The sequence below is a fragment of the Leptopilina boulardi genome, unplaced genomic scaffold (genome assembly GCF_019393585.1).
Source record: "Leptopilina boulardi isolate dan_hultmark-lab unplaced genomic scaffold, ZJU_Lbou_2.1 LbouV2_123, whole genome shotgun sequence".
Lineage (NCBI taxonomy): Eukaryota > Metazoa > Arthropoda > Insecta > Hymenoptera > Figitidae > Leptopilina > Leptopilina boulardi.
In genome coordinates, this window is record NW_026137667.1 from 3,761,757 (window position 1) to 3,781,918 (window position 20,162).

A 20,162-nucleotide genomic window follows, 5' to 3' on the forward strand; every position below is an offset into this window, starting at 1 on the left:
TTCAATTGAATGAGTTTTATTAAAAAAATATTTATTAACTAATTAATAATTTTTAATTATTTAATTTAATTTTGTCTATAAAATTGATAAATAATAATTAATTAATAACTGTGAAAAAATTTTGAGCGCAGCAGTAGCTGTCGCAAACGAAAAAAAAAGAATTTAATAAGACAACAAAAACAATATCTTAAAAGGGGAACTATGTCTTTCACCTGTTTTTTCAATGTAAAATGCAAATATATATGTAAATGTAATGACATCAAAAGTCGAATGACAAGAAATAATATACAAAAATTCGACAAAAAGATACAATCTTTATAATAATTATAACAAATTATAATTTTACTAATAAGATTTCATTACAATTGCGAAAAACAAGCAACAAATTATATTTAATTATCGTTTACCTTGACGAGACTTGTTTATTTATTTATTGCATTTGTTTTTATAAGAAAATAATAAAGTTCACGTTTATGAATATCAAGTAAAGATTCGAATAAAAGTAATTCAAATACATAAAAGCCACACAGAATGTTTGTACTTTGCGAAAGTGAGCGCGCACCTGATGCGCGCATAAATATGTCATGTTACGGCGTTTCGGAGAGAGACCCTTATAGAATAAATCAAGCAAAGAAAACGTGCCGGAAGGCATTACCTCCCCCACCTTTGGACCGAATATATACACATACACACACACACACACATTCTCTAGAGAGGGTTAACCACCCTTATCGGGTGCTGCCCCTGAAACGCTCCTCTATTTTCCCTTGGGATCTTCTATCCGCCGGATTTACGCTGACGAACGTTCTCATGTTCGTGTTATGCACGACAAGAGAATCCCTTATCAGAGGTCGCGCATGAAGAGACAGACTAATTGTGTTATCACTTCACAACAAACATTTCGTATCCTATATATATATGTATATACAAACGTCCGCTTTTCCTCATCTTGCTCTGCGTGCACCTTCTATATGTGAGACACGTTTTTCTCTTTTACAAACTGATGTCGACTTGTTTATATATGTTTATTCTTTTCCAGTTTATTACTGGTAACATAATTTGTTTAGTACGTGCGATTTACCATTCATTTATATCATTTCTGAATATATAAAAGTGTTCACCTGTGCGATATAAATTTGAGAAAAATTAAATATACTGTAAAAGAGCAGTTTCCATTTCTGATTCAATTGAATTTTGTGATTCGAATTTTAATCTGTTCTCTTATTTTTTAGACGGATTTTCATTTGTCCGAATTCGAATTTGACCAAATTATTAAGACGCCGTATTTTCATTTGTCCGAATTATTAAGATGCCGTATTTTCATTTGACCGAATTATTAATACACCGTATTTTCATTTATCCGAATTCGAATTTGCCAGAATTTTCATTTGTCCAAATTATTAAGACGCCGTATTATCATTATTTTGACCGAATTATTAAAACGCCGTATTTTCATTTGTCCGAATTATTAAGACGCCGAATTTTCATTTGTCCGAATTCGAATTTGCCCGAATTTTAATTTGACCGAATAATTAAGACGCCACATTTTAGTTTTTCCGAATTCGAATTTGCCCGAATTTTTATTTGTCCAAATTATTAAGACGTCGTATTATCATTTGTCCGAATTTTAATTTGAGCGAATTATTAAGACGCCGTATTTTCATTTGTTCGAATTATTAAGATGCCTTATTTTCATTTGTCTGAATTTTTATTTGACCGAATTATTAAGATGCCGTATTTTCATTTGTCTGAATTTTAATTTGACCGAATTATTAAGACGCCGTATTTTAGTTTGTCCGAATTCGAATTTGCCCGAATTTTAGTTTGTACGAATTATTGAGACGCCACATTTTTGTTTGTCCGAATTCGAATTTGCCCGAATTTTCATTTGTTCGAAATTGCAAATGTCCGAACAAATTGCGTCGAAATTTTTCTGTCGATTATTTGTTTAATCATTTATAATTTCGGACAAATGAAAATACGCGGCGTCCTAAAAAATTTGTACAAATATAAATTTCGGTGAATTGGAGTTTGTCATTTAAAAATTCGATTGATTGAAAATTCTGCTAAATTAAATTAAAATCAAAAATTCTTTTAATTAAAAAAAAATCCTATATAAATTAAATGACTATAAAATATAAAAATGGGCTAACAATTAAAAATTCTGCGAAAGAAAAATTCGAATAGCTAAAAAGTTATAAGTAAAAATTCGTATAAAAAATTATTACAAAAAGAAATAATATAATTTTCCTCTTAAGTTTTCTGAATTGTATTTTCATGTTTCTTTAATGTTTTAAGAAAAAAAAAAAAAAGAAACATTCAAGGGAGAATATAAATTTCTTATATACAAGGAAGGAACGAAAATCGTGAGAAAGCGGCTGGTGGTCTACTCATCTTTTCCTTGTAGTAATATATTACTCTCTTTGTCTAAAGAAATAATGTAGGTATATAGAGAGGGACATGGACAATCGATACAGTGATTAATATTTACTGATAGCTTCTATGAAATTTGAGATAAAAATTAAAAACCAGTTTTTACTTTTAAAGAAAAGTATTTTAAAAAGTATTTTAAAAAGTATTTTAAAAAGTATTGTAAAAAGTATTTTAAAAAGTAATTAGAAAAGTAATTTAAAAACTAATTTATAAACAATTAATGTACAAAGTTTATATTTAAATACAAAAAAAATTTTAAACAAGTGAAAAGAATTAAAACAAGTTGAAATTGTAAAACGAAGTTTAAGCTTTTGATTAAGTAGACCAGTTAATTTTTAACTGATTACAAATTTGCCTCGTTAATAATTTTATTTTTATCAAGTAAAAGAGAGATATCTTTTTACTATATAAATAAGGACTCGCATGTCATAAAGAAGTAAAAAAAAAAAAATTTATTCGCTCGTTAGAATTAAATATGGTATAACCTAGTGACACATTGGAAAATCTTTATATGCACATAAATTGCAGATGTATGTATATATATATATATATAGTTGAAAGCAGAAAGTATTATATTGTTTTCCTTTTATTATTTCGCACGTTTCTTGAATGACTATATTGCCTGCATTCACTACTGAGATGAATGATCGACATTGGTTCCCACGATATAATTTTTGTCAAATGTGACACACTTTTTCACTACGTTTGGTGATCCATCTATAAAAAAAAAAAAAATATTACAAATCAGAGGTAAATCACTGTCACGCAATTATATATTGTAGTTTTGAAATTGGGTTCTGTAAATAGAAAATAATAATTAAAGTCGTAAATTACTTATTATGAAAAAATTGTTACAAATTATTGTTTTTAAAAGGAATAAATCATTTATCGCGTTTACAAAACTATTTTTTTAGTTCCATTATGGTTGTTTATATGGTTGTTCAAAAAAATGTCTTCTTTCTTTTTCTCAATGCATCATGTTATACCCATTCTCTACTATCATTTTCAACCGGATCTGTTCTGAATACTTTATAAAACAAAATTTCAATTTTTATACTATACATTGAATTTATGTCTATATACATTGAATGTGTTTAACATATCAAATGTATTATTTCAAAGATATATAAAACGTGATCCGAACGATACTTTTGTATTTGCTTTTAAAAATTCTCTGTTTGAGAAAAAAAACACCCTTTATTTACCGTAGACAGTAAACAAAAATTTTAGTAGACAAAAAGAAAACTTTTACAATTCCATATACTCAGTATTCAGATCTTGAATGTAGCTCCGGAAACAGAGAGGGTCAAGTCAACATTGTATTAATTTTAGTTACCCCTCTTCACCACATTAAATCGGAGATTTAATAGAGTATTCATAGAAGCAAAGGGATTGGCTGGCCCTACATTGTAATTAGGCTCAGCATCATTTGTCTTACATCCTATTTATTTATATATATGTATGTGTACGTCAGTCAAATCAGATTTGAAAATTGTCTGTACAAAAGAGAATCAAACAAAATTTTTATTAATTTTTAAAATTATTTTTTTTAGCAATTAATATCAATTTATTACTTTCAGTCCTCGTGAGATGGCTTCCGTTCTGAATTTTCAACATGGGGTTCGATTATTTTCTTCTGTTTCAAATATTCCGATAATAAGGTAAGATTTTTCATCTATATAAATAAAATTTGAAATTCAGTTTGATAAAACAAAAATTGCGGTCTGGTTTCATCAGACAAAAAAACCGTCGAGAGTGTGTGTGTTAGCATTCGCGAATTGCTCTTTCATTATTAATAGATTATTATAGATTTTAGCGTTGGGCGTCCACTTTTCTGTATATTATGTTGATGAATGTGTGAGTGCTCTTTCGCAAACACAGTAGTAGTTCATAAAACATTCCGCTCAAGTATACGAAGCGAAGCAGGTATAATTACATCCGCGAGTCAGTGTCGTGGTGTTCCATGTTTTGCATACTACTCTCTCTCTCTCTTCCCGTAATGAATCCTAGTATGCCTCCAATGTTACAAGTTCAGTGCATTAGTTTTGCCTAAAAGGTTTGCGCCATCAGTCTCTGAATGTGTCCCTCCCTTCTCTCTCTCTCTCTCTCTCTCTTTCTCTCTCTTTCTCTCTCGTTATATAACATGTTTTCATCCCTTTCTTTCTGTTTTTATCTCTCCCTCTGACACACATAAGCGCGTTTGTGTATTTTGCTCTCGACCCTTAAGGGGAAAAGGAAGAGAACCTTTTCGCATACGCCTCGCAAAATTGAGTGCGTTACATATATATATGGGAATTTGGATGAAGTATATAGTGACCACTTTAATTTGCGATAATGGCCCAGGTTATATTAATTGCGTCGTTTGGACGAAAACGCTCTCTTTTCTAAATTTAATTTTTCAAAATTACGTTATACTTTGTTTTTATATTTTTGATACTAAATTGAATAACGCTTTTTTTGATATATTTCCGGCTTTTTAGGGTTTCGTGCGGCCCAGGCCCGAAAGGATTTTTGTTCCTTAGTAACGGTTGCTAAGGATTTTTCATTCCTTAGCGACGGTTGCTAAGGTTTTTCTTTCCTTAGCAACGGTTACTAAGGATTGTTTTTCCTTAGCAACGGTTACTTTATTTCTATATTTTCGGTACTAAATTGAATAACGCTTTTTTTTATATATTTCCGGCTTTTTAGGGTTTCGTGGCCCAGGCCCCGAAAGATTTTCATTCCTTAGTAACGGTTACTAAGGATTTTTCTTTCCTTAGAGACGGTTACTAAGGATTTTTTTTCCTTAACAACGGTTACTTTATTTCTATATTTTCGGTACTAAATTGAATAACGCTTTTTTGATATATTTCCGGCTATTTGGGGTTTCGTGGCCCAGGCCCGAAAGGATTTTCATTCCTTAGTAACGGTTGCTAAGGATTTTTATTTCCTTAGAGACGGTTGCTAAGGATTTTTCTTTCCTTAGCGACGGTTGCTAAGGTTTTTCTTTCCTTAGCAACGGTTACTTTATTTCTATATTTTCGGTTCTAAATTGAATAACGCTTTTTTGATATATTTCCGGCTTTTTAGGGTTTCGTGGTCCAGGCCCGAAAGGATTTTCATTCCTTAATAACGGAATGCTAAGGATTTTTCTTTCCTTAGCGACGGTTACTAAGGATTTTTTTTTCCTTAGCAACGGTTACTTTACACTCTGTTAAAAATCGTGCTTCAACTTTTCACTAAAAAGATTGAAATAATATATTTTCAATCCGAAAAGTGTAAGTGTTTGCATGTGATTGGTTGGACAAAAAACTTTAAGCCAATGAAATAAAAACATTCGCACTTGTCGAGATTGAAAATATATATTTTCAATCTTTTTAATGTAAAGTTGAAGCCCAATTTTTAACAGTGTATTTCTATATTTTCGGTACTAAATTGAATAACGCTTCTTTTTGTGATACATTTCCGGCTTTTTAGGTTCCTTTTTTTAAAAATTTTAAATAGCTTGAAATTTAGGAAAAGAAAAAAATTAGATCGAAATTAACCATCTGCCTAACGACCGGACCGTTATCGAAAACTTGATTGCCTGTAGGGGACTAGAAATATTGAATTCTCAGTTAGTCATAAACTAACATCTTTTTATTAAATTATAACGAAATTTTAAAAAAGGATTTTAAATTAAAAATTTTATACATTTTTTCTATTTGCCTCCTTTTCTAAATCAGGAAATGTTTTTCTTTCAATAAATTCTAAAGGTCAAGAATCATATGCGCTCAGTTAAAAATGAAGTATAGAGAAATAATTCCAATGATTTCTTGTCTCTCTCTCTTTCTCTCTCCCAAGAGAGAATAATATTCTCGAACAGTGAAGACACTGTTGGTTTAATTCTCAGGATTTCCTGTTTCCTGCAACGTACTGAAAATACGCATTTTACACTATACTGTTATATATGTATGGTCTCATAAAAATTGGAAGACAAATCTTATCGAATTTTCTTTCAAATTAAAATTTTACTCTCTTTTTTTATTATAATTCAAATTTTCTATATGAATTGTGAGAGTAGGGAAAATATATTATTTTTACTTTGAATAAAAAGGTTGTATTTATATATATATATATCTTTTGCGGTGCAAATTACTTCTCACTTGAAGCGTTCTCTTCCCTTCAATGAGCAGCATGCTGAGAATAACACTTGACTTTCTCGATGTAAATGAACATCGTTTATTTATTGAGTTTACCAAGTCCAATATGGATAATGGAGGAAGGAAGAAGCGGCCAATTGAAACAAACATTTATTCCACGAAATTAGTCTCCATATATAGTGGCAAAAAAAAAATGGCATTTTAACACTAAGAGTGTAATGCAATGAAAAACAGAACGGAAGTATAAAACAAATTTCATTTGAATTCATTCTTTAAAGGGCAATTTCGCAAAATATAACTCAATTTTTTGGGAAATTCAAATTAAGAAGAATATTCTGAAAATTTAAAAGTTGAAAATTGAAATAAATATGAGTCAGAATTCAATGAATCAGAAAATAATTAACTAATTGACGTATTTTCCATTACAATTATAGTTTTTTTTTGTTGACTAATTGTATTAAAAATCTAAGATATTTTTAATGAAAAATTATCATAGAAAATGATGGCATTAATTAATAGAAGGAAAATTGTGGAATTTAATCTTTCGAGATCCTCATGCGACGCCAAATGTGTATTCATCAGGCGCTAAATTTTCTGACCGTATTATTTTCTGACTTGTATAATCTATGTCTTGATGATATGTAATAATTGACGCCGACAAAGAATTCAGTGTTTAACGCAATCATTTGTACAAGCATGCAATAGTTGTGTATGTCGTAATTGGGTTAATGGCTGCCGTAATAAGATGATACGAAAATGATTCAAATATATATATATGCAATGCAGCATGTTCACGACACCGGAAATACATTCCTTTTTTAAATTCATTTAACTCCGGAATTTTAAATTTTCATATTTTTTCCTAGCGCAAAGATCGACTCAAAGAGAATTTTTATTTGAATTTTCTAAATTATATTTAGTTTTATTCTTCCAAATAATGAGATAAAGAATTATCGCCTTCTTTTAACTTTGAAATATTAAAAAATTAATAATATACTTACGATTATCTTGTCACACTTTCATTTAAGTATATATATATATATATATATATATATGTGTGAGGTAAAAACCTGTATATATTATTAACAAGTAAAGTTTGTAAAATAACAAGTTTTCCAAAGAGAGGCGTTTGTAACATAGTGTGTGCAAAGTAGTTGCATATAATGAGAACATAGCTTACAGTCTTGTTAACTATTAAACGTAAAGTAGTAAATTATAATCTAATATGTATACTCGCCCTGGGGAAAAACACGAAACATATTTATTTTCTTCAACTTTATTTCTATTTCTAATAGCATATACTAAATTAACAGTTTTTCTTTAACTGCGCTCGCTAAAATCATTAAATTTTTCACTGAAGATGATGAAAAAAAAAAATTATTATTTTTATTATTACTTTTTCATAGACAAAAATGTGTTTTTCATTAAAAGGGTTTTTCTATTTCAATATATATATATACGTACAAAGATGTTCTTTATGGGAAAATACATATTACTATTGCAGGAAGTTTCAACTTCATGTAACGAGAGTAACAGCAGCCTATAAATCATATGGGTGAAGAAAATTTATGAGCTGCAATTTATTTGTATGTGTTTGTACATATATATATATATACCTTATGCAATGATGCAAAATGAAAAAAATGTTGGAGAATTCAAGAATCGCGATTGACAAAAAAAAAAAAATCGATCGACTGGCGCCAGATTTTTATAACTGATCGTTTTCTCAAGGTCGATGTGCCAGAGAAAGGCGACAGAGGCGCCATTGCAAACAGTGCAATTATGCATCCTCATGATGCATCCTCATCCTCATAAATGATGATTGTATTTATGTTATATAATTCTCAACAAATGTATAATCTATTATATATCAACAAAAACTTATATATATATATATATATATATATATGACAAACACCTTCTCTTGCATCATTGTAAATACGGAAGTGAAAAATTTTCGAATATTTTAGCGAGCATTGAAGAAGGGAAATCTTCATTTTATAAAGACACTTCCTGTATATAGTCGTATTTTTAAAATGTTTTCAAAAACTGTTTCTTAATTATAAATGCACGTCAAAAATAAATAAAATTTTTTTTTTTTTTTTTATATATTCGGGCGTATGATTATCCGAAATATTTTATTGGAATTTTTATTTTAGAGAATTTTTCTAGATACCTATAATTATTTTTTAGATGCATTTTTATTTTTCGAACTAGCATTTAATATTTATTTTTGATCAAAATAACACAATTTTTAGTTACCGAATTTTTATTTGACAGAATTTATATTTCACAGGATTTATCTTCTTTTTTTTATTGAAAATAATTCTAATTTAAATAAATTTTAATCTTATCGAATTGACCGAATCTTCATTTGTCCGAATTTTTAAGACGCCGAATTCTCATTTATCCGAATTTTTAATAGATGGGATTTTTAAGACGCCGAATTGTCATTTGTCCGAATTTTGATTTGAACGAATTTTCAAGTCTCAGAATTGTCATTTGTCCGAATTTTTAAGACGCCGAATTCTCATTTATCCGAATTTTTAATTGATGGGATTTTTAAGACGCCGAATTGTCATTTGTACGAATTTTCAAGTCTCAGAATTGTCATTTGTCCGAATTTTAAAGACGCCGAATTCTCATTTATCCGAATTTTTAATTGATGGGATTTTTAAGATGCCGAATTGTCATTTGTCCGAATTTTTAAGACGACGAATTCTCATTTATCCAAATTTTTAATTGATGGAATTTTTGAGACGCCAAATTGTCATTTGTTCGAATTTTGTTTTGTAGGAATTTTCAATTGATAGAATTTTTATGATTCCAAATTCTCATTTGTCCAAATTTTGTTTTGTATGAATTTTTAAGACGCCAAATTGTCATTTGTCCGAATTTTGATTTGTACGAATTTTTAATTGATAGAATTTTTATGATTCCAAATTCTCATTTGTCCAAATTTTGATTTTTACGAATTTTTAAGATGCCGAATTCTCATTTATCCGAATTTGTAATTGATGGGATTTTTAAGACACCGAATTGTCATTTGTACGAATTTTTATGATTTCAAATTCGCATTTGTCCAAATTTTGATTTGTACGAATTTTTCAAACGCAAATTCAGATAAACAAAAATGAGTCGTTTTAAAAATTCAATCAAATAAAAATTTATACAATAAAAAAAATTCGGACAAGATGACAATTCGGGTATAAATGGAAATTGCTAATATTAAAAAATTCGAATCACTTAAAATTCAACTGAATGAGAATTATGCTAAATTAAATATCAGTTAAATTAGAATTCTTTAAAAAAAAATAAATAAAGAGGAATTTTGTAAAATATGAATTCTGACAAATGAAAATTCATGTTTCAAAAATTCTTTAAAGTAAAAATAAAACATATTCTGTCAAATGCTATAATAAAAAAAAATGAAAATTCATCTAAAAAATAATTATTTTTTAATAGTGAAAATTCTAATTAATGATTTTTATGGGACAAAATAAAAAAAAAGAAGAGATTATAATTAATTTGCGATAAAATTTATTCGTATGCAGGAAGAATCGTGTTTTTTTTACAATAAAAATGTTTATTAATTTTATTGCAAAACAGTAAATAAAAGATAACAAGGACACACATATGAAAACGTGACATTGTTCAAGAGAGGAAATTAAATATTTGTGATTTCTATATATACATATATATATATAGGGGAAATTGTATATGAGTTAGCATCAGAGGCAATGAAGTTGGAATGTGCGAATAAGATAGGTATCGAGGAAGCTAGATGATGTGTGCGAGTATCTCTGATGGCGAAGCTAAACCCAGCACGTTATAAATGTTGCTTTCATATATATACAAGAAAAATCAAATGATTGATCAATTTTTTTTCAGTATTTCCTTTCTCTAAAAATTTTGTTATTCAATTTTTTTTTTATATATTATAAAAAATTTTCAAATAAACAGGGAAATGTTGAAATATTTTTTTATGTAAAATTTAAAAAATTTTTTTATTGGTATATTATTTTATTTTCTTTCAAAATGAAGATTAAGATTCGCCACTGAATTTTTCTTTTAATCTTGATAAAGCTATTTTTTTTTTTGGTTTAAACCAACTTGGAGTGGATTTATAATTCTTGGGTGATATTAAAAAGGAATTGGCGTCAGAAATATAATATTCATGATTCCTTCTAGATGTGTGATGCTTTAAAGCGAGTGTAATTAATTAAGCACTGCAAAAGAGAAAGGCAATCTCAAGACGACTTACTTATTAGGGTCGTTATTTTAGTTGCAAACATCTGCATTGATTTAAACTTTGAAGCATATATAACTACTTGGTATTTTAAATAAAAATATGTCCCTCTACTAAATAATAACCAAAAATTTAAAAAAAACAACTTAAAGCAAACTTCAGGTTTTTAATCGGTTATTGATTTTTTTTTTGATTTTATTTAGGAAAATTTTCTTATCCGGTTCGAAAGTTTGCGGTATTATAATTGATTTTGTATGTAATTGAAATTTCAACTAAAGAAAAGAAATGCATATTTAAAAACAAACAAAAACAAATTCTGTTCGCATTCTCTCATGTCAGTTGGCAAGGTTAAGTGTGTTTGAAACTGTTAACTTTTCACATAAAAGATCAACAATCTTTATGGACCTATAAATGAAAGTTGAAGAAAATAGAAGGCCTTCAATCGCTGATGCGTCGGCCGTGGAACTTCTTCAGCTGCAAGAAGCAGCTAAAATTGCCAACATTTATCATAAAGGAGATCCACTGTTCACTAGAAATACAAATCTATCTCACATTGTACATGGCACTTTCAATTTTGCACAATTTGTAAGAAAAATTTTTTCTCTATCTTTTTTTAATTTTTCAATATCAATAACGGTTAATTAATTAAAAGAAAAAAGTAATAAAATATTCTTCAATTTTTTTTTTTTTTTTTGCTTCAATCTGACACAGTTTTACATTTTGTTGAAATTTAATAAGAGATTAAAAACTAGAACAAAATGTTTTTTCTTTCTTTATTCATAAGTGCTTATTTAAATAGTGAATTCTTTTGTTTTTTTTTTTGTTTATAAAATCAGAATATGTAGAAAAGAGGAATTTGTAACCGAATACATTAATGAAAAATAAATAAACTTTAAATTAAAGATAAGATAAATAATTTTTATTCGAGAAAAAAAATTATAAGACAATTTCGAAATTAGGTCGCATTTTCAGAAGAAAAAAAATACGATTTTGAATCGTCATCGTCTTCAAATTTTTTTTTAAATGAGAGATTTTTATAAACAATTTTTACAATAATTAGATCATAGCTTTAATGGATGAGACTTTTCATCACGTGCATCACGCAATTCATCATATTCGTCAAAAAAATGATCCGACACTTGCAGATTTACCGGGAGAGAGAAATCCAATTTTCTTCATTTATATTATTTGCATGATTATTAGTTTTGTCTTCAGTTTCTTGTGGTTTTTTACAAAATTTTTCACTCGACATTCATTAATCGTGAGTTTTGCCATTTATTTTCCGCAATTTTATTTTCCAAATAAAACCTATTTTTTCAATTTCAATATCAGTATAAAATAAATTGAATGTCAAATCTTTGTTTTTTTTTTTTTTTTTCTAACAAAGAGATGAAATGTTTTTTTTAGTTGTTATATTTTAGTGTCATAAAACCTTTAAAGGCTATTGTCGGTTGCGGCATTGGAGGAGTTTTGATGTTACTAGGCGGGATTTCTGCTATGCGACATGCCGAAAATCATATTAATCTCAATGAAGTATCTGATGAAGAATTATTGAATCATCCAATTTTTATTCATAATTTTGTTCTTTGTATTATTTCAATATTAGGCATGATTATTTATTTTATTCAATTTTGGATATTATTTGATTATTGGAAAATGGTAAATTTTGATTATTATAATTAATAAAATTAAATTAAAAGATTTAAAAAAAAAATTTAAGACAAATTTTTGAAATATTAATAGTAGCATTTCTGTTTTTTATTTCTAATTTCAAAGATAAGGAAAGAAGAAATAAATGAGTTATCTTATTCCGTGAGCAACAAATCTTCCTCGTCTTCAGAATTAAATTCAAGTCAATCTAACAAATCTGAGGAAGAAAGTGAAAAACAAGAAATGGAAAGTATTGAAATGTCTTATTCTATTGCCGCCCTAGAGAATTTACCATCTCGTTTCGAAGCCGCTTTACAAGTAATTTTATTATAATTAGCTATATACAGTTAACTGAATTTTTAAAAATATTGAGAAATAATTTTCTCAATGTTCACAACACTTAAAAAAAAAAATTAACATATTTATCTTATAAATTTCAAATTTTTTGAACTCTTCTGCCATCTGTTGATGATTCGACGAGGAATTATTTTACTCTGTTGATTACCATTTCTTGATAAAATAGAAATCTATCATTTTTTCCCATAATTTAAAAAAATGAATGTTTTTTTTAAATATTAACAAAAATAGTTATTTAATTATTGTTAAAAAATTAAATTACTTTTTTTTAATTTTTAGAATCAAAATTTTAATTCGGATAAAGATTCAATAATTCTTTATTGTTGTTTTGTTGATTGTTACAATTATTGGAAAAATAAACACAAATCAAAAAGGCCAAATCACGAATTTCAAATTATACACGTAATGTGAAGAGAGAAGAGAATTTTTCACATTTTAATATTTGATAACTATATAGTATGATAGTATCAAGAATGCACTTGAAAAATGATATTCAGGAAGTGGATGTTCTTCTGTGTAGTATATATATTATTTTTATCCAACTTAAGTAACTGCATACAAAAATATCGTTTTAAATTCAACAGGCGCAAATCTTTTTTTGTCCTCAAATAAAGTATATTTAGAATAATTATTTAAAGGGAAATTCTTTCAAGATCGAAATAAAAGTATAAAAACTAAATTTATTAATATTAAATTATATATAATTTGACAATACACTGAAAAAAAATTATTAAAAAAAAAAAATTATTTATTTTATTCAAATACAGGTATTATCAAATAAATATTTACTTGAATCAAATATTTCTTAATTTGAATCAAATAAATGGTATTTGCTTCAAATACTGAAATAATTGATTCAAATACTGTATATATTTGCTTCAAATAAGAAATATTTGATTCAAGTAAATATTTATTTGATAATAACCAAATCAATTTTATTTGAATCAAATAAATTTTTTTTTCAGTGTATTAATTATCACAGAATTTTACATACTAATTCAATTTTGCAAAAAAAAATCAGTTTGCAAAATTGATTCTGATTTAATTTTTTCATCTCTGATAATAGAAAAAAAAAATTTTTTTCGTAGGGAAAAATAATTAAGAAAAAATTATATTTTTTTCTATAAGAAAGAGAGAATATAATTTTTATAGAACTGTGTAAATAAAGAGCATTTGTAAAATGCGGTTCTTTTGAAGTGTCTTTATATACTACCGGAAACAATTTTTTTTTTTTGAGAATAACGGGCAATCTGTAAATTAAAGAGAAGTTTTGGTTGTTTCTGTAAGGCAAAAGTTGAAATATGTGAATTCTGGGAATGTATAAACATGGGAATAATTAATGCGAGAGTAATATTTATTAACAAAAGTGACGTAATTTATACCTGACACATTATAAATTGTTGACGGTATACATTTTTTTTTTTTCGTGTATATTGTATTTTAATGAAATCATCTTTGTGTCATATAGCAATATTGTAGAGAATAATTCTTTTTTTTAAATAGTCAATTTCGAGAAATATTATCATTTGGTATAAATAGTGGTATTACTAATTATTATTTAATCAGTAGATGCAATCATTTATTGACAAAACATTATTAATAACATTATTATTACAAATTTTCAACACAAAAAAATATCTAATTTTTATTCAAAAAATTTATTTAATTCCAAAAATTTTAGATTTTCATTTTAAAAAATATATTTATTTTTACCAACTGGGCTGGTTTTTTTTGTACATTCAAGGAAACAAATAAATTCTATTATTATAGCAGTACAAAAATAATAGTTATTTTCACTTGCGTAGGAATCAGTAAAGTATTCCTCTCAAATTAAGAGATTTTTCTTAAATTAAAAAAAAAAATTAATAATATAATTAAAATTATTCTATTTTATAAACTAAATTAATTTTTTTTGAGAATTATAGCCAGGGACATATTTTTGTAATTGTTGATGTATGTTATATGAATGGTAGCTTCTAACAATATACACAGTAGTACAAAAGGTATATGATATTTTCAATCGACTCAATGGCGTAGGAACTAAGATAAAGTTTTAAGTCTTTAAAGAAAGATCAATGGACCAGAAAAAAATTTCTTTTTTTAATACTATATATAAAAAAATTATTATAGTTACTATAATTTTTAATTTTAATTAAATTTTAATTAAATTTTAATTCATTTAATTTAAATATAATTTAATTGTATCTTTAGAAATTAATTTATTATAATCAAGTTGTATTTTTATGCCCCTCGTAAAAAGATCTTTTATAGAATGGAAACAGAATTCAGTTGGAAAGTGGGGACGCCGTTAGTAGTCTTTCAGTTGCGATCGTGCTTTTGTGTTGAACGCAGAGTACTATCAGCGCAGGACGTATTTACGCATTCATTCATTCAAAAACAAAAAAAAATTCAAATAACGTAAGTTAACAATAATAAAATAACTAATTAAAATTTAATAATTTAAATTGTAATTTTTTCTTATCGCAAATAGTTCTTTTTTTTTAATGTTTAATGTACTTGTTGAATTTCCCATTTATGAAACATGTAAACAAAAGTTGTTTTTATCACTGGCCGGTGTATTTTACGATTTTCTATTCCTTCAATAATTCAGTAATGAATTTTAAAGTTTCAATTTTATTACACAATTGTTGAATGAAAAAAATTTTTTTTTTTCAAGATTTCATATTTTTACATTTATCTCCATAAAGAAAACAGGGCGTAGACATATACACACATGTACGACGCAGAAAAATTAGGACGCCAGATTCAATTTACAAATTTGAAGCGTCATTTTCTTGTATATATATAGTTTTCCCGTAACTTTTTGTTAATTTCTCATTTTTCCTCTTGGAAGGAGGAATTATATTTTTTTAGAGAATATTTTGAGTAAAAAAAATATTTTTACAATAAATTAATTTTCTAGAAAATATTATAGAAATAATTTGAATTTTGAATATCCGTATTGTGCGTCAAAAAAAAGTTCTTTTCAAATCTAAAAATGAAAATCCATAAAGAATAAATTATATTTAGAATATTAATATTTTTTTAATGAAAGCCTCTTAATTTTCAATTCCGTGATAAAATGTCATTAATATTATAAAATCGAATGAAATAGGTGCGTTGTATTATCACATACTTAAATATAGTAGTTCCGGTAGTTATCATTGCTCCTTGAAAGGAGAACAAATTAAATTTCAAGGTTTAACTACGAATTGATTGATGTTAAAGATGTTTGTGATTTTCATCGCGGGATGACATATATAGACCTTGATTTAAAAAAAAATGAAAATATTTTTTTTTTTTTTCGCTAAAAGTATATATATACAATTTGTTTCATAATGTGGATTTTAAATTCTCAATGAATCATATTTGCTTGCGATAATATGTGTACTTTTGCTATCGTTTATTAATCCCAGTGTGGGTTTCATTTAAACGATTACATCGAATGAAAAACAAAAAATATCATATTCAACATCATTTGAGAATTTGTACACATTTTCTATGTTTGGTTATCCCATGGTCAATTTTTTTATCCGTCCTATTGACCCAACTTCTCCAATTACAAATTAAATTATTTTTACAATTCAAATTAAAAAAAAGAAATTCATTTTTAAAATTATCAAATTGAAATATTAAATTGAAATTGAAAATATTAAATTAATATCAATTTAATATTTTTGGTATCAATTGGATACTTTTAAATTAGTGTGATATTTAATTTAATAATCGTTAAATTTTATTAATTAAAAACTATAAAATTACAACAATGTAGGGAAAAAATTGAGTTTTTCTTTCATCGTAAATTTTATTAATTTTTTTTTTTTTTTTTTTTTGGTTTTCTTAGATTTATATATAAAAAGTTAGGATCGGAAGAAGATGGCATGGTGAATAAAAAAGAAATCTGGGTCAAAACTAAACCTGCACTTTGTAAGCCTGTTTCTCTGACTCATTGGGAGTGAAAATAACATTGATCACTTATTTTAGTCAAATAGCAAACATTAAATTGATCTAGCCTTCAATTTCTTATAGCGTTTACACATTCATTGATTATTACAATAATATGATGCACATTGTGAATTACAGCACACTTTTAGAGTAATTTCCTACTCTTAAATAATTATATACTTAAAGAAATTTTTAATTTTGAATTAAATAAAAAAAATTTTTTTTCATAGAAAACTAAATTCAGTTTTCTCGAATAATTGAAAACTATATTCAAAAGAAACTATAAAATATAAAATTAGTGTTAGATGCTGATCTCACGCAAAACATCTGTTTATTCCATTAAATTAAACTCGCTAGTATCGATTTTCCCTGAAAAATGGAAATTTTTTTTTTTGAAGGCAAAAAAAGTTAAAAATCTCTCGATCTTCGAATGAAAGGTCGAAACCTTTCATGATAAAAAAAAAATCCAGAATAATTTATTCATAAATTTAATCATGCACGCGATTCGTCATTTTGTTAAAAATAAAAACAGTGACGATTCTGCTGACATAATTTCTTATTACTTATCATGATTGTAATTATTCTTTGGAATTTTATAGAATAGATTTTAAGGAACTTTATTCAAATGGCGCGATTTAATCAAATTTATTCAATTATAAGTTTCTTTTATCCCTTTTTGTATATTCATTTATTTATAAAAAGATTTTAAAAAATTGAAATTTACAAAAAAATTTTTTTAAATATGAATTTCATTTTGATTAATCATACTCCGTAAATTTTAATTTAAAATAAAATTTTTAGTAATTGCAAGTTATGACTTTGTGCTTCATTAAATTTTTTTCTTTTATACCCTTGTAATAAAGAGTTATTACTTCCTGCAGGGGTCTTGAAAGCATTTTACTTGCGGGGAAGATAATTCTATTTTTTAATAAAAACATACATTCTGATTGTTTCTTATATTTAAATCATTGTTATTGCATTTAAATTTTTTCCTTCATTTTAAATAATAATTAATTATTTTTTTTTACAGATAATTGAAAATGGTGTCTGTTTCGAGGCTCTCGTTAATTAAATTTCTAGAACTTGTGAGTATAAAAAATCTTATTTAAAAAAGTAGAAATTTAATTTTTGCAAATTATGCATATTTAAAAATGTAAAAAAAAAAATAAATTAAAAAATAAATTTTTAAAAAATAAATCTATAATTAAAATTGTAGAGATTCATTTACACAATTACAATTTTAAAAAAAAAATTAGTGAATCATCTGAATTTCAAAGAAATTTAACATTGAAAATAAGATAAGATATGTCACATAGTTGACTATTGCAGAGAATGATTTTTAAAAATGGACATGATATAATCCTTGTCCATATTATGAAATGCTACTCACATATCATATATGTCTTAATTATACAAATTGTATAAAGCTTACTCAAGGATGTTAATTGCAAAATATATATTTCTACAAAGTGTAAAATTGAAATAAAAAAAAAGAAATGACTTTATGTTACTTAAAATATTTTTATTATTACAATGTATATACGATTATTACTCAAATCGATTAAAACCACTTATACCTTAACTTGGGTCAATAGATTACTTGAAAGACGAACTATTTACAACTAGAGCACTCACCTATTGTAATTGATTATTCATTATATGCGAATATTAGTAAAGTAGATGTTCTCGTTTTATTGACCTCTTTCATTTTTACCCACTGTTTACATTTTTTTTTTTTTATAAAAATAATAAAATTAAATTTTAATCAATGAATTATTCATTAATAAATCAATTTTATTATATTTTTAAAGAGAAAAAAAAACTTTTTTTTTTTATAACATTAACTATTGATTTTAATTTTTTTTAGGCAGTGGTAATTATCCTCTTGATATTGCATTGTTATTCTGACGATGTTGGATTCCAACAGCATATTCGCTTCTTAACAATGGGCACCATAGGAGGCTATCTTATAATTTTAGTCGGATTATTCGCTGGAGGTCTTATGAGCACTCCAGTCAATCGCCGAGTGGTAAATATTGCTTTATTTCAATAAAAAAAAAAAAATTTTAATTAATTTTTAATTTTTCTTCCAGGATTTATTTTATAGTGTCATTGGATGTGCACTATTCATGGTGATTGGAATTTTAAATATCAATGCATTCTCTAATATCTTTGGCTTCAGCAAATCTCACAAAGATACAGGCATTGCTAAAGGATCAATGGCAATCGTTGAAGGTGTTTTGTTCCTTTTTGATGCATTCCTCACATTTAGAGGAGAAGCTTAAATAATTTTTTTTTTATTTCTCATAAGGGACTGCTCGAGACTATTTAAAAACAAGTCGTTAAACTCATTTAGAGTTGCAAAAAATATATATATATAAATTGAAAAAATTAATTCGATTCAAATAATCAGTTCACATTAAATTATATTACAAATAAACTTTGTTTTATAAATATAATAATTTGATCAATTAATCAAGTAACTGATTATTTAAATCAATTGTAAGTTTCTTTTCATTGCACTCTGTATAAATTGCCATCAAGTCCAACTTTACATTATGTTAACAAAAATGTATATTTTATATTTATTAATTTTTCTACTATTAAAAAAAAAAGAAGACTTAATACTCTATTCTATATTTGCGAACGACAAAATGAAAATTAATTACTTAATGGTGCTTAGAAAAAAAAGTTTTGCACTTTACAAATATTTAATTACAATATTGTCAATTGAGATTCATGTTTAAATATCGTTAAATTTGCACAGATATTTTTTTTTGTACACGCGTATATTTGATAAAATATTTATTATATTTTTCTAATGTTTCTTAATTGTTAAGAATTTACCTGAGACAAAATACGTCAAAAGTACAAAATACTCAAAAAAAAAAAAAAAAAAATGCCTTATATAATATTGAGAGAGTCCCTTTTTATTAAGTTAAGATAAATAATATAATGTTCGTATATTTAGGCTAATTTCACGAATTCATTTGTCATTATAAATTGTAACATTTTTGTGAAAGTTCAACATTAATATGCCTCTGCGGAATATCATTCAGTTCAGTAACTGTTTGCTTAACACTCTCTGCTTACAAAGCAGAATTTTTTTTCTACTGCGCACATATATATATATATAAATAAATGTGTAGAAATAGAAGATGACTTAGCTTATGACTGTTATACACATTAAAAAATCGTGAAATTTATTTATCTTATTTATAAATTTTGTATTGCTGTTATATTTAAGAAACATAATTAGAATATTTAATATCTTGTGTATTTTTTGAAGAAAAATCTAATTTAATAAAATTTCTTTGTTCAGTAACGTAATTAATTTTCTTATTTAGTCGTATTTTAAAATAATATTATTTTTATTATAGATAACTATTCCTCAAATTATTTATTTA

At 26.0% G+C, this 20,162-nt stretch overlaps 2 protein-coding genes across 4 annotated transcripts in view; both read left to right on the forward strand.

Annotated features, from left to right (window-relative positions):
• The window catches only part of LOC127287704 (uncharacterized), a 64,062-nt gene extending 50,600 nt beyond the window's left edge, over positions 1-13,462 (forward strand). The window contains exons 1-5 of one of the 3 annotated variants that reach the window (XM_051314781.1): positions 10,703-11,388; positions 11,864-12,064; positions 12,244-12,462; positions 12,580-12,771; positions 13,090-13,462. In XM_051314781.1, coding sequence (XP_051170738.1) covers positions 11,215-11,388; positions 11,864-12,064; positions 12,244-12,462; positions 12,580-12,771; positions 13,090-13,221 — 918 coding nt within the window. In that variant the 5' untranslated portion in view covers positions 10,703-11,214 and the 3' untranslated portion in view covers positions 13,222-13,462. Of the gene's footprint in view, positions 1-4,013; positions 4,095-8,058; positions 8,622-10,702; positions 11,389-11,863; positions 12,065-12,243; positions 12,463-12,579; positions 12,772-13,089 lie in introns of those variants that run through there. The other 2 variants (XR_007843910.1, XR_007843909.1) reach the window with 2 other exon arrangements.
• Positions 13,463-15,071: 1,609 nt separating this feature from the next.
• On the forward strand, positions 15,072-20,085 carry LOC127287745 (uncharacterized). Its single transcript, XM_051314844.1, has 4 exons — positions 15,072-15,228; positions 17,786-17,840; positions 18,623-18,784; positions 18,849-20,085. The coding sequence occupies exons 2-4, from the start codon at positions 17,796-17,798 to the stop codon at positions 19,038-19,040; spliced, it is 399 nt and encodes a 132-aa protein (XP_051170801.1). The 5' UTR covers positions 15,072-15,228; positions 17,786-17,795; the 3' UTR covers positions 19,041-20,085.
• Positions 20,086-20,162: the final 77 nt, after the last annotated feature.